This window comes from Microcaecilia unicolor, chromosome 3, assembly GCF_901765095.1.
Source record: "Microcaecilia unicolor chromosome 3, aMicUni1.1, whole genome shotgun sequence".
Lineage (NCBI taxonomy): Eukaryota > Metazoa > Chordata > Amphibia > Gymnophiona > Siphonopidae > Microcaecilia > Microcaecilia unicolor.
Genome location: NC_044033.1, coordinates 202,838,538 through 202,862,370, shown reverse-complemented (window position 1 = coordinate 202,862,370; position 23,833 = coordinate 202,838,538). Strand labels below are relative to the sequence as shown.

The following is a 23,833-nucleotide window of genomic DNA, read 5'->3' as shown; positions in this document are numbered from 1 at the left end:
CTCTCATTCTGGTGTGTGCTGTTTGACTCCTGAAGTACCACAGATTCTGCTAACAATAGTGGTAATTCCTGCAACAAGGGTAAGCATGGTTTGTGGTGTCCTCCTGCCATGCTTACCTCATTTACCTGAGCCGGCTCGCCGTTGCAGAAAAACAATTTGCCAGCAACACTAATGAACGACGACGACGACGAGTCGACAACGTGGAGAGAGCAGCTTGCTTTGTTTTGGGTGAACGAGAATGACGGTTGCGCGCGCGGAGAAGGAAAGGGATGTTAACCTAATCGGCTTCAGCTCTTTTACGTCATTCCGGCTCCTGTTTCCTTCGCCGTCCTTGCTCAATCTAACTTCCTGGTGCGCGCTCCTTGATGACGCAACTTCCTGTTTCCGTCAAGAAGGCGGCAGGCGTGATGCAAAGAGAGAGGAGTTATGTCATAGGGGACGGGACACCGGCGAAGGAAAGCTGTGGGATTGTTAGTGGGCGACCTCAGGTATGAGCTTGACGGGGAGGGAGAGGTGCCGAATGGCGGACAAGGAGGAGGGTGGAAGATAGAGGGACAGGTGGCAGATCATGGGATTGGGAGGGGAGGCCGGTCCCCGAATGCGTCTGACTTGACATAATTGAAAAAAAAGATCTTTTCCTAATGCAAATAAGCACCACAAAGAAAAAAACACAGGGGAGGACCAAACGATTTGATTCCAACACAGGGGTGAACAAAAAAGTTTTTGTTTTGCAAATTTTGAAAAATAAAAACTTTATGTTCACCTCATGTTGGAATCAGATGGGTCTTCCCCAGTTTTGTTTCTTTCTTTCTTTGCTTCTCAGAACTGGTCAGATTTCGGGAGCTGCCCTAGTAACTGCATCTGTTCTAGAGAACAGGTCATTACATGCTTTATGAAACAGGTATGAATTATCCAGACATGATCGTGCAGGTCTTTGTTACTATGAAGACAAAGTAAACCTTTCTAGTCTCTTCAGATACTGATGTTAGGGATCTTAAATTTGGTTTCACTTGCCAGTTTGTCAGTCTTGTAACAGATTAGCTGCATCTTTGCTTCTACTGTTGCCAGAAGAATAGCTCATGTGGCTGACCCTTGGACTGGGAGGGCCTTCTCACATGCTCGCTCATGCATCTTTTCTCTCTTACAATTATTAGCTGCTTGTTACATCTTTCCACTTTTTTCCTCTTTTACTGTTGCGGCACATCTGAGTAAGTTGTAGTTGGAGCACAATTGCAAACCCCTCTGTCCCTCAGCCAGTGTAACCCTAAGGGAAGGGATAAATACCAGTAGGGTGGATGCAAGTTTTTTGAATGCAGTAGCTTTGTAGTTGCAAAGTAGAGTTGCACAGGGACAGAAATTTCACCTATGCTCATCTTTGCCCGCTAAGATCCATTCCATTCCCACAACTAATCTCCTCCATCCCCACCTATATCTGCTGGAATTGATTCTATTATTTACTTTCACTCAGTTTCTTCCCAACCCCACTAGCCTCTCATGTTTTTTTTTGGATGGTATTCACTATTCAACCAATGAGTGTTCCAAGCCTCAGTCTGATGTTGGGCATTCCAAGCCTCATTTTAGCACTCCAGTTGCCTCTCTCCATACGTTCCAAGTCTCATTCTGGGGCTCCAGTTGGCTCTTTTAGTGCATTCCAACCCTCATTTTGGAGACACCATTTAGACTACATTCCCATGATAACTTCTTCCATTCCTGTGGGAATCCCGTAGATCTTCCATACTGCAGGAATCCCGCAAGTTCCACGGGATTCCTGCATCCTAATTCCCACGCAGCCCTCTGTTGCAAAGGAAGGAATCCCTCCAGATTAATCTAGTCTTTTCTCCTTGCTCCTTCCTTTCTCCTCTGGTTGTATACATGGGATTTTTTTCTCAATTTCTGCATACTCTTGGATTCCATATTAAGGTCTCAATTCATCTTGTCTCTTGCAGGTCTTTATATCTTGAATTTGGATTTTAGATTGAATTAATTGCCTTTTCTGGGTCCAAGTTGCTAGGTTTTTTTTTTTTTTAATGGATTTAGCTCAAGGTGACTTGCATGCAGGTACAATAGGTATTTCTTTGTCCCCCAGAGTTGTGGTTTGCGCAAGGCCACAAGGAATTACAGTGGGATTTCATCTTCGCATCCCGCTGCTTTAGGATGCAAGTTGAAAACCAGAACTGGCTAAAAAGTCTCCTCTGGGATTGGGGAACTTGACAGCTCTGCACTGGTCCCCAAACCTGTTGAGGTGATTCTCCTCCATAGCCAGGATCTTCTCAATAAATATGTGTTAAGGATATGCAGATATATCTCATGCTTTTTAATTGCAGAAATTTTGCAATCTTCACTGACTGTGAAGATTCCTGCTTCTGTTACTGTCATCACCAGAGTTGCTTCCTGTTCTACTATACTATACTGTTGTTTCTATGCCACAGTAATCCAATTAGTTTAGTGCAGTTTACATAAAAACATAGTCACAGGAATACCCAGAAAGATATAAATCTTAATAATTTTTTTTTGTTACATTTGTACCCCGCGTTTTCCCACTCATGGCAGGCTCAATGCGGCTTACATGGGGCAATGGAGGGTTAAGTAACTTGCCCAGAGTCACAAGGAGCTGCCTGTGCCTGAAGTGGGAATCAAACTCAGTTCCCCAGGACCAAAGTCCACCACCCTAACCACTAGGCCACTCCTCCACACCTTAGAAACTATATCTGACATGTCACATTGAAATGTACATTAATTATGTTAAATCAGCAAAACCCAACTTTAAATTTAAAATACAGAAGCAAGACTGATTAGCAATTCAGAAATTTCTCAAACAACCAAGTTTTAAGTACTTTTCTACATTTCAGGAGGCTAACAGATAGGCTAAGAATAACAGGAAGGTCATTCCAAAATTTGACCCCTATAAAGACAAAAGAGGATTGAAAAACTATTTTATACCTTATTAATCTCAGAGATGACAGATGTAGAAGCAACGAATTACGTAGTTGGACAGTAGTTCTCTGACAAGAAATAGAAATCAAAGCTAACAAATACTCAGAAGCATAGCCATGTAATATTTTAAAAGTAAGTGTACAGTCTTTAAAATACACCCTTCCATATCATCAAGCTGATCAATCCATAGACTGGTGGGTTGTGTCCATCTACCAGCAGGTGGAGATAGAGAGCAAACTTTTGCCTCCCTATATGTGGTCATGTGCTGCCGGAAACTCCTCAGTATGTTCTCTATCTCAGCAGGTGGTGGTCACACACAGCAGCAGCTCTGGCTAGGCCTCCAAGCCTAATTTTTAGGTTTTGTTGAGTGCCTGGGGTTGAGGGCTCTTTTGAGCAAGTGCAAACCTGGTGGTGCCAGGTCCCTCCTTTTCTCCCCCCTCCCGCTGGCTCCGTTAAAAAAAAAAAAAATTTTGAACATCCTTAAAGGCGTTTATTTCGACGTTTATTTAAGCGTCTATTGCAGCTACTCACTGGGACACCAGGTCGTTACAACTCGGAGCGGACAGCAGGTAATTTTTACCTTTTTATAGCGGGCAGGGGGTTCCCCGATTCTTCTCCTCGTGGCATATGGCATCGGAGGGCGAGGGCGCAAAGGGTCGCTCCCCGGGTCGCTTGAGCGCTTCTAGAGGGGATGCGGGGGTCTTAAAGCCTGATTCGCCCTTGTTTGGTGACAGTTTCGTGACCGATGAATGTCCCGGTCCTTCCTCCGGCGTGGCGGTTTTTCCCGCCATAAACGCCCATCCCCCGCTCCTCGCCTCCGCCATCTTGGCCGGCCACGCGGCTCGGACGGCTTCTTCTTGGGCCGCCCTTGAGATTGGAGACATTAATGCCATGAACGCCCTTAATTTGGGCGACGGCACAGAAGCGGCTAAAGTTAAGAGCCGTTCTTCCCGCGCGGCTCCTTCGCGGAGTTTCGCGCCGGACGCCATTTTGGATGCGCAGCATGTCTCTCCCCCGCTATTGCGAGCGCCGGTTGAGGGTGCGTCTAGGGCTGTTGCCCAGGCTGCGGAAGTGCACAGTCTGGGGGGTTTCTCCCCCGAGTTTGTTTTGCTGCTGCATCAGGCCTTCCTCATGCACAACGCTGCCCCTGCTCCCTCGTCTGGTAAAGAGGTTGAGGTTCCCAGAGGTAAACGCCCTCGGGTTGATTCCCAGGCCTTGGAGGAATTTGTCTCCTCCGATGTAGATGAGGGCAGCGTGTCTGAGGTCTCCCAACGGTCCTTTGCGGATTCCTTGGAGGAGACGGATCCCCGCTCGGATGGAGCGGATGACCCCTCTGCAGCGCGGCTTTTTAGCCCAGAGGATTTGCCCAACCTGTTGTTACAGGCCATGGACACTTTGAAGATTTCCTCTCCGGAGGACGTCTCTCCCTCAGCCCCTGTTGGCTCTGCCATTATGCTGGGGACGAAGCGCCCGCCTAGAACCTTCCACGTGCATGATGCCATGCACACCTTAATTTCGGCTCAATGGGATGTCCCAGAAGCGAGCCTTAAAGTGGCTAGGGCTATGTCCCGCCTCTATCCTTTGGCTGTGAGTGAACGTGAGGCCTATCTGTGGCCTACCGTGGATTCTTTAATCACTGCGGTGACTAAGAAAACGGCGTTGCCGGTGGAAGGTGGCACGGCCCTAAAGGACGCCCAAGACAGAAGATTGGAGGCGGCCTTAAGGTCGTCCTTTGAGGCGGCTGCTTTAAGTTTGCAGGCCTCAGTTTGCGGCTCCTATGTGGCCAGGGCGTGCCTGACTATGGTGCAGCGGGCTTCCCCCTCGGATCATTCCTTGAGGGCTGATTGGCCGGCCCTGGAATCGGGCTTAGCCTATTTGGCAGACTTGCTGTATGATGTCTTGAGGGCCTCAGCGAAAGGCATGGCTCAGACAATCTCTGTGCGGCGGTGGCTTTGGCTGAAACATTGGTCTGCTGACCACGCCTCTAAATCCCGCCTGGCTAGGTTGCCTTTTAAAGGCAAGCCGCTCTTTGGGGTCGAGCTGGACAAAATCGTGACCGATCTCGGCACGTCTAAGGGCAAGAAATTACCAGAGGTCAGGGCTCGGGCTAGTACTCGTCCCGGTACCTCCAGAGGACGGTTGCAGGAAGCCCGTCGGTACCGCCCGGGCAGGTCGGGTTCCTCTGCCCCCTCTTCCTTCAAGAGGAATTTCTCCCCCAAGCAGCATTCCTTTCGCAGAGACCGCCGTCCCAGAGGTGCTCCCTCCGGTCCTCCCCCAGGATCTCGTACCCAATGACGGGGTCTTGGTCCACGCCCCAGTGCAGATTGGAGGACGGCTGTCCTCGTTTCTGGGCGAGTGGACCACAATAACTTCAGACGCGTGGGTGCTGGAAGTCATCAGAGACGGCTACAATCTAGAGTTCTGCCGACCCTTAAAAGACGGGTTTGTACTCTCTCCCTGCAAGTCTCCGGTCAAAGCTGTGGCAGTGCAGCAGACCTTGGACAATCTGATCCGCCTGGGCGCGGTCGTTCCGGTGCCAGAAAGTCAGCTTGGCAAGGGACGTTACTCCATTTACTTTGTGGTACCAAAGAAAGGAGGTTCTGTCCGGCCTATCCTCGACCTCAAAGGGGTCAATCGGGCCTTGAAAGTGCGGCACTTTCGCATGGAGACTCTCCGCTCTGTTATAACGGCAGTGAAGGCAGGAGAGTTCCTGGCATCCTTGGACATCAAGGAAGCGTACCTGCATATTCCCATCTGGCCTCCTCATCAACGCTTTCTGCATTTTGCAGTCCTGGGACGACACTTCCAGTTCAGAGCCCTCCCTTTCGGGTTGGCTACTGCTCCGCGGACCTTTTCCAAAGTAATGGTGGTCATCGCGGCCTTCCTACGAAAGGAAGGGGTACAAGTCCATCCTTATCTGGACGACTGGTTGATCCGAGCCCCCTCTTATGCAGAGTGCGGCAAAGCTGTGACCGGGTAGTTGCTCTTTTGAGCTCCCTGGGATGGATCATCAACTGGGAGAAGAGCCAGCTGCGCCCGACTCAGTCCCTGGAGTACCTGGGAGTTCGATTCGACACCCAAGTGGGCAGAGTGTTCCTGCCAGACAATCGGATTGTCAAACTTCAGGCTCAGGTGGACCAGTTCCTAGTAGCCTCTCCCCTTCGGGCTTGGGACTATGTGCAGCTGTTGGGCTCTATGACGGCCACGATGGAAGTTGTGCCCTGGGCCAGGGCTCATATGAGACCACTTCAACACTCTTTACTGCAGCGCTGGACTCCGATGTCGGAGGATTATGCTGTGCGCCTTCCCTTGGACCCAGCAGTGCGCAGGGCGCTGAGCTGGTGGATGCAGACAGACAAGTTGTCTGCGGGAATGCCTCTGGTGACCCCAGAGTGGATTGTCGTCACAACGGACGCCTCGTTGTCGGGCTGGGGAGCCCACTGCTTGGGAAGGACAGCGCAGGGGCTCTGGTCTCCTGCAGAGGCAAAGTGGTCTATCAACCTCCTGGAACTCAGAGCCATTCGGTTGGCGCTTTTGGAGTTCATCCCGGTACTGGTGTTGAAGCCTGTACGGGTCCTGTCGGACAATGCCACGGCTGTGGCCTATGTCAACCGCCAGGGAGGTACCAAGAGCGCCCCTCTAGCCAAGGAGGCTATGAATCTTTGCCAGTGGGCGGAAGCGAACCTGGAGCAGCTTTCAGCGGCCCACATTGCCGGAGTCATGAATGTCAAGGCGGACTTTCTCAGTCGCCATACCTTGGAGCCTGGAGAGTGGCAGCTATCTGCTCAGGCGTTCTTGGACATCACGAAGCGCTGGGGCCAGCCGAGCCTAGATCTGATGGCGTCATCGGCCAATTGCCAAGTGCCGCGCTTTTTCAGCAGAGGACGGGACCCTCGATCCCTGGGAGTAGATGCTCTTCTCCAACAGTGGCCGACACAAGAGCTTCTCTATGTGTTCCCGCCCTGGCCCATGTTGGGCAGGGTGCTAGACCGGGTGGCAAAGCATCCCGGCAGGGTAATCCTGGTGGGTCCGGATTGGCCCAGGCGTCCCTGGTATGCGGACTTGATCAGGCTCTCAGTCGACGATCCTCTGCGGCTGCCAGTGGAGCAGGGCCTGTTACATCAGGGTCCCGTGGTGATGGAGGATCCCTCCCCCTTTGGTCTTACGGCCTGGCTATTGAGCGGCAGCGTCTGAGGAAGAAGGGCTTCTCAGACAAGGTCATCGCCACTATGCTGAGAGCGAGGAAGTGCTCTACTTCTACTGCTTACGCCAGGGTTTGGCGTATCTTTGCAGCGTGGTGTGAAGCAGGCTCACTTTCTCCCTTCACTGCTCCAATTTCTTCAGTGTTGGCGTTCCTGCAAGAAGGTCTGGAGAAAGGCCTGTCGCTCAGTTCCCTTAAAGTCCAGGTAGCGGCTCTGGCTTGCTTCAGGGGCCGCCTGAAGGGTGCTTCCCTGGCTTCGCAGCCAGATGTGGTGCGCTTTCTCAAGGGAGTTAATCACCTGCGCCCTCCTCTGCACTCAGTGGTGCCTGCGTGGAATCTCAACCTGGTACTAAGAGCATTGCAGAAGCCGCCTTTTGAACCCTTGTCGAGGGCATCTCTGAAAGACCTGACGTTGAAAGCAGTCTTTTTGGTGGCTATCACTTCAGCCAGAAGAGTTTCCGAGCTCCAGGCACTCTCATGTCGAGAGCCTTTTCTGCAGTTCACTGAGGCAGGAGTGACTATTCGCACAGTGCCTTCCTTCCTGCCCAAGATTGTTTCTCGCTTCCATGTGAATCAGCAGCTCTGTCTCCCTTCCTTTCGTAGGGAGGACTACCCAGAGGAGTACTCTGCTCTTAAATATCTGGATGTGAGACGAGTCATCATCAGATACTTGGAAGTGACCAATGATTTCCGGAAATCGGATCATCTGTTTGTCCTGTTTGCAGGTCCTCGTAAGGGTCTGCAGGCTGCTAAGCCTACAGTGGCAAGATGGGTCAAGGAAGCCATTGCAGCGGCTTATGTGGCCGCGGGGAAGGTGCCGCCTATCCAGCTGAAGGCTCACTCCACGAGAGCTCAGGCGGCCTCGATGGCAGAGGCCGGATCCGTCTCCTTGGAAGAGATATGCAAGGCGGCAACTTGGGCTTCGGCTCATACATTCTCCAAGCATTACCGTTTGACTGTGGCTGCACGGGCGGAGGCCCGGTTTGGAGCTTCAGTGTTGAGGTCAGGGATTTCAATGTCCCGCCCTGGGTGAGTACTGCTTCGGTACATCCCACCAGTCTATGGATTGATCAGCTTGATGATATGGAAGGTAAAATTATGTATAATCATACCTGATAATTTTCTTTCCATTAATCATAGCTGATCAATCCATAGCCCCTCCCAGATATCTGTACTGTTTTTATTCTGGTTGCATTTCAGGTTCAAGTTTAGTCTTCAGTTACTTCAGAAAGACTTCGTGTTCAAGTTTTTTCACTTGGATTCTTCAAGAGTTAAGACGAGTTTGTGTTACAGTGAGCTGCTGCATTCCTCTCCCCTCCGTTTTACGGGGCTGGATTGAGACTTAAAATTCTGCCGGCACTCCCTCCCGCTTCGTGCGGCTGTAGGGCAGCTTTGTACCCCTCCCGCTTCGGCGGTGTTAGGGTCAGTCAGCTCCTCCCGCGGTTGCGGTTGCAGGATAAGCCAGATCCCCCCGCATCGGCGGGTGTGGTGTCCCTCCCCCGCTCCGCGGGGATGAGCTGGACGGATTCCCCTCCCCCACTTGTGTGGGGATGAGCTGGGTTAATTCCCCTCCCCCGTTTCGGCGGTGGTGAGCTGGGCAGAGTGTCCCTTCGTGGGTGTAATTCTCTAAGTGCTGAGTCCTGCGGATGGAGCTTTGATATCGACATACTGAGGAGTTTCCGGCAGCACATGACCACATATAGGGAGGCAAAAGTTTGCTCTCTATCTCCACCTGCTGGTAGATGGACACAACCCACCAGTCTATGGATTGATCAGCTATGATTAATGGAAAGAAAATTATCAGGTATGATTATACATAATTTTACCTTGCCTGAATAGGTAACCAGTGTGCTCTAGTCAACAGGGGAGTAACCCGGTCAAACCTCTTAGCAGCATACACCAGATGAACTGCCATGGTCTGTAGGTTTGTACCCTATTTAAGATAGTTTGTGAACAGCCAGCTAATAAAACATTTAAGTAATCTAGCTGGTTTAAGATTAAGTCCCAACAACAAGAATTTCCAGTGTGCAATCATAACACAGAACAATAGAGAATGAACAAAGATATATAGTGAGGTGAATGGTTCCTCTCGGTTATCCAAGCTGAGGTAAACCGTACCCTCGGCGTCACGGACAGCACAATGCAATGAACAAGCCCCAAGGACTCTAGTTATGTGCTCGGATACATCCCAGATCGAAGCTTTCACGATCAGTTTGAATTTCAGTGCTGTTAAATGTGTATATTTTTGATCCTGTTTCTTGGTAGTCTTATTACTAGGTTTCAGTTTGCAGTTTTTAGGTTTTCTTCTTTCATTGTATTTATGTTTATACTTGTACATTTTACTATTGTTATGCTGTCAACAAAATTGTACGTTTGATGTTAAACTGTACCTGCTGTACACCACCGTGGTGAATCTCTTCATAAAGGCGGTTAATAAATCTGAATAAATAAAAATTTGAACTGCAGAGGTTCTAAGCAATGCCTAATTCTTAATTTTCTTAAAGAAAAGATAATTTTTTTTTACTTAACTGGGCTACTGCTTTTCAAAATAAAGTGAAGTGTCTAACACTAGACCCAAGAGTTTGAGCTCTGGTTCCACTGGAAATCTGACCTTATCTGTGGTTATTGTTTGATACAAAACAGCTTGTTGTGACTTAGAGCTATAAAAATTTTTGTTTTATCTACATTCAGTTTTAGTTTGTGGATTATAACCCACTCTTCCACTAATTCAACACAGTTTTCAGCTGTAGACTCCAAGCTTCATATCCTCCTCTCCAATAGAATAATGTGATGTCATCCACATAAAATTTTTCACCGCATTAATATCCAAGATTTTACCAAGAGATGACATCACTATGTTGAAAATAATGGGTGATAACAGGGATCCCTGGGAGTCACCACATCTTGGAGTCCACAGGGCTGACAGCTCTTTGTTCATTTTAACCTGATAGGCTCTAAGGGGTCTTTTTACTAAGGTGCGCTTAAAAATGGTCTGCGGTAGTGTAGGCGCAGGTTTTGGGCATGCCCAGATCCATTATCCAGCACGCCTGCATAAAATGCCTTTTAAAAATTTTTGACGAAAATGGACGTGCGGCAAAATAAAAATTGCCACGCGTCCATTTTGGGTCTGAGACCTTACCGCCAACCATTGACTTTGCGGTAAGGTCTCTCATGTTAACTGTGTGGTAATGGCCTACTCGCATCAAGTTGGTGTTCCTCCCGATTTTTCATGTTGCGGACGCGCGTGATAAATGAAAATACTGCATTAGCTGTGCGGTAGCCGCACAGTAACTCCGAATTGGCACGCATTGGGGCTTACACGGCTTAGTAAAAGGGCCCCTAAAAGTTTTTAAAAAACCCCTAAACCAGTTTAACACTGAGAAGCAGATTCACCAAAGTCCTGGTAGTTGGAGATGGTGAAGTATGCTCAAAAGAAATGAGATGCAAATGAGCTTTCAAAAACAGCGAGGATCTCGGCGGGGGGAAGTCAGTCAATCACCCGAGCATGCTCAGAACAGCCAATCATTAAGCATGGCTGCTCTGCACATGCTACAAATGTCTTTCATACACACATACAATCTGCGTGTATGAAAGTAACTTTTTTTGTTGTTTTCAAACTTATTTTTATCGTGACCACAGCTGTCTCTTCTGGTATAAGCAGCACTTGCTTTCCTGGGTGTGCTGCCCGATCCTGCCCCTTGGCAGCTGTACAGTCAGGGAGCCGGTGTCGACTCTGAAAGCATGCAGGGAGGGAAGCAAGGAAGAGCGAAGGGCTGCTTGTCTGCATGCTTGGGGAGGGGCAGGCTGTAGAGATGCGGCAGCTCTCCCCAGCCATCCAGGCATCTGCAGCTGAGGGTAGAATTTCAGCAGTAATGGGAAGGAAACAGCAATACCGACAGCTCCAAACCACCAGTAAAAATTTCATCCTACCTTCTTCCTGTGAGACTGTAATTGGAATGCTTTGATGTTTCACTTATATATACTGTTATTTATCAACATTTGCTTATTTTTGGTCTGATAAAAAAGGACTACCTTCAAAAGCTAATCATAAAATGTATTGTTAGTCCAATAAAAAAGGTATCATCTTCTTTTCTTTTCTGTGTTATTTTATTGCTATTAATCCTAAAGGTAGGCGTTCTTTTCTGTGCATCACTTGGAATGTACATTTGAATAGTAATTAGCTCATTAAAATAACTTTGCTTACAATTGTCGTTAACTGCTACCGTGACAGAAAAAGAGCCCGCAGAACCTCTGCACATGTCTTGCTGAACTCCGTGCTTGCTAAACCGGCTAGAAAAAGCACGTTGCTGGCCTATCCCGTAACCATATAATCAGTTCATGGTCAATTACAGATCAAATTGAATCAGCAGCACTTGAATCCCCGTACTGATCCAGTGTTCTATTCCAGGTACCAGGGCACATAAAGCTGTTTCCGTAGAAAAATCCTTTCTGAATCCTGATTGAGAAGATGAAAGGATGTTATGCTGATTTAAAATATTCCACAAATTGCTGTGTAACTAAAACCTCTAGAATATTAGCAGAGGAATCAATACCACTGGTCTATCATTGCAGACCTGGGATTTTGGCCCAGTAGAATTTGTCAAGATGATGTGAACTAAATAGCTGGGATAATGCCCCTGTGCATAATGGAAATTAAGCCAGGTTATCAACCAAATTAGAAAAGTTTCTGAGGAAGATTTAAAAAAAGAAATGAAGGACAAATGTCCTGGGAACATTGAGAAAATTAATATTTCAACAGTAGCCTTGTTCTAAATCCATCCCCCTAAAAAAATGTCCACGTTCTGTCACCAGGAACGCTTGACTTTGCTGATATCAAAGAGGTAGAATAATCCATAACCTTATCCATATAAATATTAGGTAAAGTAAAACATATTTTGACTATCTTAGAGTCAAAAAATTCTGATCAAATCTAAGCTAAAAGCCCACTTTTTTGATGCTGCTTTTAACTCCTAACCCTTATTCACTTATTCAGAACCCTTATTTTATCATCCTCACTTTAATATTCCCTTATCTCTTGTTTGTCCTGTTTGTCTGTCCTAATTAGATTGTAAGCTTTGTTGAGCAGGGACTGTCTCTTCATGTTCAAGTGTACAGCGCTGTGTATGTCTAGTAGCGCTTTAGAAATGATAAGTAGTAGTAGTAGACTAGGGGGCACGCGATGAAGCTACAAAACAGTAAATTTAAAACTGAGAAAATTTTTCTTCACTCAAAGTTTAATTAAACTCTGGAATTCGTTGCCAGAGAATATAGTAAAAGCAGTTAGCTTAACGGGGTTTAAAAAAGGTTTGGCTGGCTTCCTAAAGGAAAAGTCCATAAACCATTATTAAAATGGACTTGGGAATTGGCAGCAGAAAATGTATTGTACTTTTTTGGGATCTTGCCAGGTACTTGTGACCTGGATTGGCCACTGTTAGAAACAGGATGCTGGGAGTGATGGACCTTCGGTCTGTCCCAGTATGGCAATACTTACGAAAAAATCTCTAACTCGGAGGAATGAAAGGAATTGCATAGAGAAGCAGATAAAAATTGTTTATAGATCACTGTCAGCTCACCCCCTTATAAAGTTAGAACGATGAATGTAGAGTATTTCATAACCTGCTGGACAAACTTCGTTCATCGTAAGGTCATCCTGAGGGTGGAACCAAGTTTCAACTAGGAAAGTTAAACCGGTTAGAATTACACTTACTCCTCTTCTCGTCCAACAGCTGTTTTCTTTTTTTTTTGTTGTGTGTGTGTGTGTGTGTCTCCAGAATGCACTCTGAGATGCTTTCAGAGAAGAGACGACAGGCATGGGACAGACTGAGTCTGGGAAAGAGGAGGAAGCCCCAGTTAACGCTGCATCTACAAGATTAATGCTTCTGACCAGGCACTGGGCATCTCTAAGATCCTTATACTGAGTACAAATAATTTACACATTTTTATACACTCTCTTAATCAGAAATCAAAACACTGACAATATTTCTGGGTATCCATTGCAGGTATTGTAGGAACACCTTGTGCTCCTGATTTTATACAATACAACACATTTCTTTTATTCCACAAATACCAGATTACTGGCTCATTGCGGATAACAATTTTCCCTCTGTGCACGTGCAGGAGCCACCTGTACCACTCCCTCGCCCTTCTTTAGTTCTTAATTTTCTTTGTATCCTGTTCTTGGTGTAGTTCATTTCCATTTCCACATTTTTTAGCGTCATGTTGTAAATTACTTTCATTACTTCTACTGAAAGATACTATCAGTGGTGTAGTGGGGGCGGGGATTGGGCCTGGTCTCCCCCCCCCCCCCCCCCTTCAATCTGCAGTACCCTGAACGGCTGGTGGGAATGCCTCCTCCATGGCCAGAACCTCCCCAAGTGTGAAGAAGTCGGCGGCATGTTTTTCTGCTGCTGACGCTGGGACTCCTCGCACATGCTCAGTTTGCACGTACGAACTGAGCATGTGCGAGGAGCACCGGCCTCAGCAGCTGAAAAGCATGCCGATGACTTTGTACCGGGGGAGGTTCAGGTTGCAGAGTTCTATAGCTGGTGGGGCTCGGGCATCCCTGCCAGCAAAGGTAAAATTTTTAATGGGATGGGGGGGAGAGGAGTAGGTGGCCCCCCTTCAAAAATGGGCTGCTGGCTACGCTCCTGGGCGGTATAGCAAGTCTTATCAAACATTAAGCATGTACAGCTTTCCTGACTTCTAGATGAATATAAAAAGTTGCATGTGTGAGTTTCCGTTCTGGAAAATTTATGTACATTAAGGGGTCAGCTCTAGAAAGGGCTTTAAAATACAAGGCGCTGAGCGTGAATTCTAAAGCTGCATTTGATCAGATTCCATTATAGAATACAGCGCGTTAGCGTCTGTGCGCCGTCACTTACGCTATGTAAAAACGTTGCATTTCAGCGCTTAAGTCTGGGACCCACCTGTGTGTATGACCTCTATGGGCTTTGGCTGTTGTCTTATGTCCTGGTGCTCTTTCCTGACAGGAAGTGCTTCTAACCGCAGTTCTGCCAACTATCAGATTCTTTGTTGAAGATCAGCTACAGACCAGCATGGTGAGTGCAGACAACACTGAGGACAGGCAATGGGCTGTTAACATTTTTGTTCTGTAGTATGATACCAGCTGTGCCTCGGAGGCAGGCGCAGCACAGGAGGAGTAACGTGAGGGTGATCCTTTTGGGGATATGGATGTGTGTGAGTGGGCCTACTCTGTGACTCTCTGGATAATGTGTGTGTGTGTCTGCTCTGTGACTCTGGGTAATGTCTGTGAGTGCCTGTGTCTGCTCTGTGACTCTCTGGTGACACCCGTGTGTGTATATGTGCCTCTGCTCCTCATTCCCCCTGCTTGTGATACCAGTCTGCTCTGTACCTCTCTGTGCACCGTGTCTCCATTTCTTGGATTTTTTTCCTGTATGTTTTTTATGTTTTTGCAGATGTTTGGTGTGATGATTGGGATCGGGCTTGTTGTGCTCATCGTAGCTGCATTAATTCTGATATTTGTCAGGCGACTACGGCTTAGAAGTAAGTTCCCTTTCTAGTGTGTTTTCCTTATTTACAGAGCGCTGTATGAAGTTTTATATCTGTGTATGAAGACTGAAATTCCAACATTTATGTTACAGTTATATGCTGCCTCCTGGATCAGAAATAAGTAAAAATGTCATCTTCCATTATGTAGCTTCCCACTATTCCAGAACCTGTGGGATAGAGAACTGAAAACTGAGCTGAGATATATCCCTCTTGGCATCCAGTCCAGCTGCTCAGTATTTTCTATCTCCAGCAGGTGGATGGACACACTTTTCAGCCTCTGGTTCTGAGTGATTTTCTTCTGGTCCAAATGGTCATCTGATCCCCAGTTTAGCTTTATGGGTGGCTTGAGTCTGCAGAGTAGGAAAGAGGTTTGCTGGAGAGTGTTGGACAGGGTATCGAACTTGAGCCTTTCTCATATCTGTAAGACTGTGGCCTTGGGGGAAGCAGTTGGCAGTGATAAGTCCGAATAAAGTTTGACTCAGAACCACTTGGAGATCTTCAAGTTCTACTTGGTGCAGGGGGAGATCCTGACTCACCTCTTGGGACACGTGATAGGCTTGTGACATTCGGGGTGAATGGCAACTTCCGCACAGGCAGTTAAGTGGTATTCCCGCTCTGGGATCTGCTGGCCGGCATCAGAGCTTTGCAGTGCATGCAAGCTGGGAATCCTGTGGGACGCAGAGGAAATGGTTAGTAGCAGCACATCTTCAGATTTGGCTCAGCATCCAAATTATGCTGGGGTCTTCGGTCCTGCTCGAGGTTTCTGAGATGTTTTAGTTGGTGTGAAGTAATGGATCAAATAACTACTGTCACCTTTCATGGTACTTCCTGCATATCTCTTGTTCTCTACAAGTTGTCCAGAGATGAAAGAGGTCCACACATGTTTGCTCGTCTGGTTAGTTGTTTAAGGTTGTTGTGTTTTTAATCATTTGTAAACCACTTTGAAGCCCGTTATTTGAGGCCCTCTGTGGTATATTAAGCCAGTGGAATAAATAAATAACTAAAGTGCTGAGTTTTTCCTTACTGCTTGTCTACGTAAATGCTGAGGAGCCGGAATGGATGCCAAGAGAGAGATAGCTCAGTTTTCATTTCTCTGTTCTCTATCTCCACCTGCTGGTTGATGAACACAACTATCCCACAGGTTCTGGAATAGTGGGAAGGACTAATGGAAAGAAAAAGATCAGATAAGGCCTAATTTCTCCTTATCATAGGCTTCACTGGTCATAAGACTATTTGTATACGCTCTTTATTGTCTCTGGGTATCCAATGTGAAGAAATGTTTTCTAATGTTGTGCAGTAGTCCATCCCCTCTGAGCCTCATCTTGCCACCTCTCAATCAATGCACCTGTTGTATCTGTAGCTATGAACACGCGCTGCCCATGTACATGTCTGCTGGAAAGGCTTCGGTCATGCCTGTGATTTAAAAACTAATTTTTCCCCCTTCCTTTCATTCCATAGAAGTTCAGCTGCAAGAAACTCCACGGTACCGCTTTCGGAAACGGGATAAAGTCATGTTCTATGGACGCAAGATCATGCGGAAGGTACAACGATCGGTGGGATTGGGAAGGATGGGGGCTGATACAGAGTCTGTGTCAGTGGTGAGACTGCATTGCTAGTGCTGGGTGAGACACGCTAGTCATGTTTTCTCTACTCCTGTAGAGCCGTCAGTGTACATAGCACTGTCCGAGACTACTCACATATTGCATAGAGCTTTTGTCCTGGAGAGCTGAGCACAGGGAGATTAAGGAACTTTCTTTAGGGTCAGGGAGGTGGAAATGGGATCTTCCAATTCACAACTCCGTGCTGTAACAGCTGTCCTGGGTAGCAGTAAACGGTGCATTTTCTTTTTGAGCCAAGCCTGAGTTGACGAGTACAAAATTCAGCTTCCAGGGCTGTGTGGTTGTCACACAGGCCATCAAATTAAAAAAAAAAAAAAGAGGAGGGTACTGTTCCTGCCTCCTCTCTTGACCTTTTTCATGTCAGCTCTCTGATTACTGTTAGGCTGATGGAGATAGCAGCAGCAGTCCCAGAGTAAAAAGCTTCCTGCTTCCCATCCCCCCAGAGTCTGTTTGGTGCCCGAGCACCAGTGAGTACTGGAAAGGTAATTCCTGGTTGAGAATGACAAAGTCTGTGGGGATTTCACACCTTGCTGTTGTGTGAATATCCATCTGCAGGTTTTTCCATTCGCAAAAAAATAAATTATGTAAAATTCTCTAGACATCTTAGACTCGCTGATCTATTTTTCTTTTTAACAATTTTCGGAATCTTTTTGTCCCTTTGACTACCAAATGCGTGAGAGTTGCTACCTGGTTTAGTTAAACAGGATTTTTTAGCCTCCTTCATTCACACCTTCGCTTCCCCCTGACAGCTATAGCTGATAGTTAATGCTAGTATTATGTGGTGTTTCTCCCCCTCCCATTGCAGGTCTCTCAGTCCACTTCCTCACTTGTGGATACTACAGCCACCAGGCCCAGGATGAAGAAAAAACAGAAGATGTTGAGTATCGCCAAAAAGTAAGTGCCGGGTCTTCTTTATTCATCGCTCCTTATCCAGTATCGGGGCACATTGCCCTGGCTCCAAGCATTTAGCTACAACCCTATAATTGCTGTGAGTGAAGTTGTATTTCTGGTCGCAGGATTCTGCGGATTAAGAAAGAGGTGCCCACTTTGCAGCAGAAGGAGCCCCCACCGTCCGTGCTGGAAGCCGACCTCACTGAGTTTGATGTCGCTAACTCCCATCTGCCCTCTGAGGTTCTCTACATGCTGAAAAATGTGAGGTCAGTGCTTCCCCATGCGTGTGCGTGAAGAGTTTCAGGGAGCAAACACCTCAGGATAGGAAAAAAACCATCCTATTTTGTTTTTAGTGCAGTTTCCCTCCCTACCTCAAGGGAGCAGTGTGATAATTCCCTGAGGTGGCCAAACTAAGCTACCATACAGCTTCCAATAGATCTCAACAAAAATAAAGCAAGACCAACAAAAGCAAACTAAAATAACTCCATTTAAAAAATGAAAGACGTTAAAACCTGTCACGGCCATGTTTCGGCTCATGCCTGCTTCATGGGTGTAAAATGTTGGGAACCATCTTTTCAGTAGAACAAACCAGCTTGTGTATGGAATAAATCCAGTAAAATTTGGTTCTTCAAATCGAGGGAATCAAGATGTGGCTAAGCTCGATACTGATATTCCGCCAGTGCCTATGACATATGTGTGATATTTGATTGGTATTCACACCTTGAGTTCCTGGGTTTGAAGATGCTGCTGGATTTATTCCACACACAAGCTGGTTTGTTCAATTGAAAAGATTATTCCATTGTTTTATACTTCTGAAGCAAGTGTGAGCCAAAACATGGCCATGTTGGGTTTTTATATCCTTCATTTTTGATATCTTTTATTTTATGATATTAAATGGAGTCATAGGCGCCGACTCCGTTGGTGCTGTGGGTGCTGGAGCACCCCCAATATTTCACCCACCGTAAGTTTGTTCCCTCCCTCCGAGTTCCAGGGTCGTCGTCCCTCCCTCCGAGTTCCAGAGTTGTCATCCTTCCCTTCATAAGTACATAAGTAGTGCCATACTGGGAAAGACCAAAGGTCCATCTAGCCCAGCATCCTGTCACCGACAGTGGCCAATCCAGGTCAAGGGCACCTGGCACGCTCCCCAAACGTAAAAACATTCCAGACAAGTTATACCTAAAAATGCGGAATTTTTCCAAGTCCATTTAATAGCAGTCTATGGACTTGTCCTTTAGGAATCTATCTAACCCCTTTTTAAACTCTGTCAAGCTAACCGCCCGTACCACGTTCTCCGGCAACGAATTCCAGAGTCTAATTACACGTTGGGTGAAGAAAAATTTTCTCCGATTCGTTTTAAATTTACCACACTGTAGCTTCAACTCATGCCCTCTAGTCCTAGTATTTTTGGATAGCGTGAACAGTCGCTTCACATCCACCCGATCCATTCCACTCATTATTTTATACACTTCTATCATATCTCCCCTCAGCCGTCTCTTCTCCAAGCTGAAAAGCCCTAGCCTTCTCAGCCTCTCTTCATAGGAAAGTCGTCCCATCCCCACTATCATTTTCGTCGCCCTTCGCTGTACCTTTTCCAATTCTACTATATCTTTTTTGAGATACGGAGACCAGTACTGAACACAATACTCCAGGTGCGGTCGCACCATGGAGCGATACAACGGCATTATAACATCCGCACACCTGGACTCCATACCCTTCCTAATAACACCCAACATTCTATTCGCTTTCCTAGCCGCAGCAGCACACTGAGCAGAAGGTTTCAGCGTATCATCGACGACGACACCCAGATCCCTTTCTTGATCCGTAACTCCTAACGCGGAACCTTGCAAGACGTAGCTATAATTCGGGTTCCTCTTACCCACATGCATCACTTTGCACTTGTCAACATTGAACTTCATCTGCCACTTGCACGCCCATTCTCCCAGTCTCGCAAGGTCCTCCTGTAATCGTTCACATTCCTCCTGCGACTTGACGACCCTGAATAATTTTGTGTCATCGGCGAATTTAATTACCTCACTAGTTATTCCCATCTCTAGGTCATTTATAAATACATTAAAAAGCAACGGACCCAGCACAGACCCCTGCGGGACCCCACTAACTACCCTCCTCCACTGAGAATACTGGCCACGCAATCCTACTCTCTGCTTCCTATCTTTCAACCAGTTCTTAATCCATAATAATACCCTACCTCCGATTCCATGACTCTGCAATTTCTTCAGGAGTCTTTCGTGCGGCACTTTGTCAAACGCCTTCTGAAAATCCAGATATACAATATCAACCGGCTCCCCATTGTCCACATGTTTGCTTACCCCCTCAAAAAAATGCATTAGATTGGTGAGGCAAGACTTCCCTTCACTAAATCCTTGCTGACTTTGTCTCATCAGTCCATGTTTTTGTATATGCTCTGCAATTTTATTCTTAATAATAGCCTCCACCATCTTGCCCGGCACCGACGTCAGACTCACCGGTCTATAATTTCCCGGATCTCCTCTGGAACCCTTCTTAAAAATCGGAGTAACATTGGCTACCCTCCAGTCTTCCGGTACTACACTCGATTTTAGGGACAGATTGCATATTTCTAACAGTAGCTCCGCAAGTTCATTTTTAGTTCTATTAATACTCTGGGATGAATACCATCAGGTCCCGGTGATTTACTACTCTTCAGCTTGCTGAACTGACCCATTACATCCTCCAAGGTTACAGTTTCTCCGACTCCCCCGCTTCAAATATTCTTTCCGGCACCGGTGTCCCCCCCAAATCCTCCTCGGTGAAGACCGAAGCAAAGAATTCATTTAATTTCTCCGCTACGGCTTTGTCCTCCTTGATCGCCCCTTTAACACCATTTTCGTCCAGCGGCCCAACCGACTCTTTGGCCGGTTTCCTGCTTTTAATGTATCTAAAAAATTTTTTACTATGTATTTTTGCTTCCAACGCTAATTTCTTCTCAAAGTCCTTTTTTGCCCTCCTTATCTCCGCTTTGCATTTGGCTTGGCATTCCTTATGATCTATCCTGTTACTTTCAGTTGGTTCTCTTCTCCACTTTCTGAAGGATTGTTATTTGGCTCTAATGATTTCCTTTATCTTACTGTTTAGCCACGCCGGCTGACGTTTAGTCTTTTTTCCCTTTTTTCTAATACGTGGAATATATTTGTCCTGAACCTCCAGGATGGTGTTTTTAAACAGCATCCACACCTGATGCAAGTTTTTTACTCTGCGAGCTGCTCCTTTCAGTCTTTTTTTCACCATTTTTCTCATTTTGTCGTAATCACCTTTTCTATAGTTAAACGCTAGCGTACTTGATTTCCTAGTTTCACTTCCTTCAATGCCAATATCAAAACCGATCATATTATGATCACTGTTATCAAGCGGCCCTCGTATCGTTACCCCCTGCACTAGATCATGAGCACCACTAAGGACTAAGTCTAGTATTTTTCCTTCTCTTGTCGGCTCCTGAACTAGCTGTTCCATGAAGCTGTCCTTGATTTCATCAAGAAATCCTATGTCCCTTGCGTGTACAGATGTTACATTAACCCAGTCTATATGCGGGTAATTGAAATCCCCCATTATTATTGTGTTGCCCAGTTTGTTTGCGTCCCTGATTTCCTTTAACATTTCCGCATCCGTCTGTTCGTCCTGGCCAGGCGGACGGTAGTACACTCCTATCACTATCCTTTTCCCTTTGCACATGGAATTTCAATCCACAGTGATTCCAAGGAGTGTTTTGTTTCCTGCAGAATTTTCAATCTATTTGATTCAAGGCTCTCGTTAATATACAATGCTACCCCTCCACCAATCCGATTCACCCTATCACTATGATATAATTTGTACCCCGGTATGACAGTGTCCCACTGGTTCTCCGAGGACAAGCAGGCTGCTTGTTCTCACGACTGGGTGACGTCCGCGGCAGCCCCCACCAACCGGAAAGAAGCTTCGCGGGACGGTCGGCACGCAGGGCACGCCCACCGCGCATGCGCGGCCATCTTCCCGCCCATGCGCGACCGCTCCCGCCAGTTCCTTTTTTTCCGCGTCTGGAGAGAGTCGTGCTTTGCCGCTCTCTCTGTTTCAGCCGCCGGAATTTCGATCGCGTTTACGCGGATCGTCGCTTTTCTTTTTCTCTCTTGTTTTTGGGTTATCGCCGGTTTCCTTTTCAAAAAAAAAAAAAAAAAACCTGAGCGTGTGGAGCACGCACTCCCCTTTTCCCTCGCTTCCAGCGGGGACGCCGCGTTGCGGCCTAGTGGCCGCTCGGTCGTTTCTTTTTTCGAGGTGTGATTCCAGCCACCATTGACGACTTTGACTTCGCCGACACGATTTTCCGTCGATGTCCTCGAAGGTCCCGAGTGGATTTAAAAAGTGTGGTCGCTGCGGCCGGCCGATCTCGCAGACCGACACCCACGCTTGGTGCCTCCAGTGCCTCGGGCCGGAGCACAATATCAAGTCGTGTTCCCTGTGTCTCGGTCTCCGGAAACGCTCAGGTTGCGAGGCAAGTTCTGCGGGACCGTCTTTTTGGAACTTGCGCCGGCCCCTCGACGTCGACCTCGACGGCATCGGTATCGACGCCCGGTCCTTCGGTACCGGTATCGATGCCCGAGACATCGGCACCGATGGCATCGACCCCAGGAGAACAGGTCCCGTCAGCCCGCCGGTCCTCCGGTGAGAGTGGAGGTGAGAGGCCGCGTGGGCAGTCGGCCGCGGTCACTCCCTCAGCTCGTGGGCCACGGGACCGAACCCTGTCTGACCCGGTACCTCGAGACCGAGGGGGATCGACCTCCTCCTCCTCCATGCCTTCCGGCGCCGGTGACGGGCATCGCAAGAAGGATAAGAAGCGTCGTCACCGGTCGCCCTCGGTGCATCCGGATATCGGAGAGGAGGCGACGCCGAAGCGTACTCGTCGAGAGGAGAGGTCCCCGTCGGTTGTGGAGGTACTGACGCGTCGGGGTTCCGGCACCTCGGTGCCGTCTCCTGGCCCCCATCAGCTTCTGACGCCGACACCCCTACCGGCCCCACCGCCTTTCCCGGCAGCGGGCCTGGACGAGTGCCTCAGAGCCATCCTTCCGGGGATCCTGGAAGGGCTGATGCGCCAGGCTGTGCCGGCGCCGGGGGTGCTTGCGCCCTCGGCGCCGATGTCTGTGGCGCCGGCGAGCTCTAGCCCGGCGCCGGGGCCGTCGACACCGCCGCCGCTTGCGGCGCCGGTCTCGACCGCCACGCAGGTGGAGTCCCCGTCGATGGAGGGAGCTCCGTCCCCGCCGGCGCGGGAGTCCACCGCTCGACGACACCGAGACCCTGGTGCCTCGACGTCGAGCCGGGCCCGGTTCAGTACTCAGCTACATGAGCTTATGTCCGATACCGAGGATGAGGACTCGTGGGGGGAAGAGGAGGACCCTAGATATTTCTCCTCAGAGGAGTCTACGGGCCTTCCCTCGGACCCCACGCCTTCACCGGAGAGGAAGCTCTCACCTCCCGAGAGTCTCTCCTTTGCCTCCTTTGTGCGGGATATGTCTATTAGCATTCCCTTCCCCGTGGTCTCTGTGGAAGAGCCTAGGGCCGAGATGCTCGAGGTCCTCGACTATCCATCACCACCTAGAGAGTCCTCCACGGTGCCGCTGCACAATGTCCTCAAAGAGACACTGCTTCGGAACTGGGTGCGACCGTTAACTAACCCCACCATTCCCAAGAAAGCAGAGTCCCAATACAGGATCCACTCCGACCCAGAGTTAATGCGGCCCCAATTGCCCCATGACTCGGCGGTCGTGGATTCTGCTCTCAAGAGGGCACGGAGTTCGAGGGATACCGCCTCGGCGCCCCCGGGGCGGGAGTCTCGCACTCTGGACTCGTTTGGGAGGAAGGCCTACCAATCCTCCATGCTCGTGACCCGCATCCAGTCATACCTGCTCTATATGAGCATTCACACGCGGACCTATGTGCAACAACTGGCGGACCTGGTCGAGAAGCTCCCGCCGGAGCAGTCCAGGCCTTATCAGGAGGTGGTCAGGCAGCTGAAGGCGTGCAGAAAGTTCCTGTCCAGGGGTATCTATGACACCTGTGACGTGGCATCTCGTGCTGCGGCCCAAGGTATAGTGATGCGCAGGCTCTCATGGCTGCGTGCCTCTGACCTGGACAACCGCACCCAGCAGAGACTGGCCGACGTCCCTTGCCGGGGGGATAACATTTTCGGTGAGAAGGTCGAGCAGATGGTGGACCAACTGCATCAGCGGGAAACCGCCCTCGACAAACTCTCCCACCGGGCGCCTTCAGCATCCACCTCCACAGGTGGACGTTTTTTCCCGGGCCCGGCAGGCTGCACCCTATTCTTTTGCAAAGCGTAGGTACAACCAGCCGGCCCGAAGGCCTCGTCAGGCACAGGGACAGCCCCAGCGCGCTCGTTCCCGTCAACAGCGTGCGCCTAAGCAGCCCCCTGCGCCTCCACAGCAAAAGCCAGGGACGGGCTTTTGACTGGATCCACGGGAACATAGCCGCCCTCAAAGTGTCCGTACCGGACGATCTGCCGGTCGGGGGGAGGTTAAAATTTTTTCACCAAAGGTGGCCTCTCATAACCTCCGACCAGTGGGTTCTCCAAATAGTGCGGTGCGGATATGCCCTGAATTTGGCCTCCCTGCCTCCAAATTGTCCCCCGGGAGCTCAA

General features: G+C 48.5%; 1 protein-coding gene across 5 annotated transcripts in view; it reads left to right on the top strand.

Annotated features, from left to right (window-relative positions):
* Positions 1–392: 392 nt before the first annotated feature.
* The window catches only part of PNPLA6 (patatin like phospholipase domain containing 6), a 145,949-nt gene continuing 122,508 nt past the window's right edge, over positions 393–23,833 (top strand). For 3 of the 5 annotated variants that reach the window (XM_030197165.1, XM_030197166.1, XM_030197164.1), the window contains exons 1-6: positions 393–488; positions 14,125–14,193; positions 14,572–14,659; positions 16,124–16,206; positions 17,090–17,178; positions 17,301–17,441. In XM_030197165.1, coding sequence (XP_030053025.1) covers positions 408–488; positions 14,125–14,193; positions 14,572–14,659; positions 16,124–16,206; positions 17,090–17,178; positions 17,301–17,441 — 551 coding nt within the window. In that variant the 5' untranslated portion in view covers positions 393–407. Of the gene's footprint in view, positions 489–12,906; positions 13,054–13,694; positions 13,710–14,124; positions 14,194–14,571; positions 14,660–16,123; positions 16,207–17,089; positions 17,179–17,300; positions 17,442–23,833 lie in introns of those variants that run through there. The other 2 variants (XM_030197167.1, XM_030197168.1) reach the window with 2 other exon arrangements.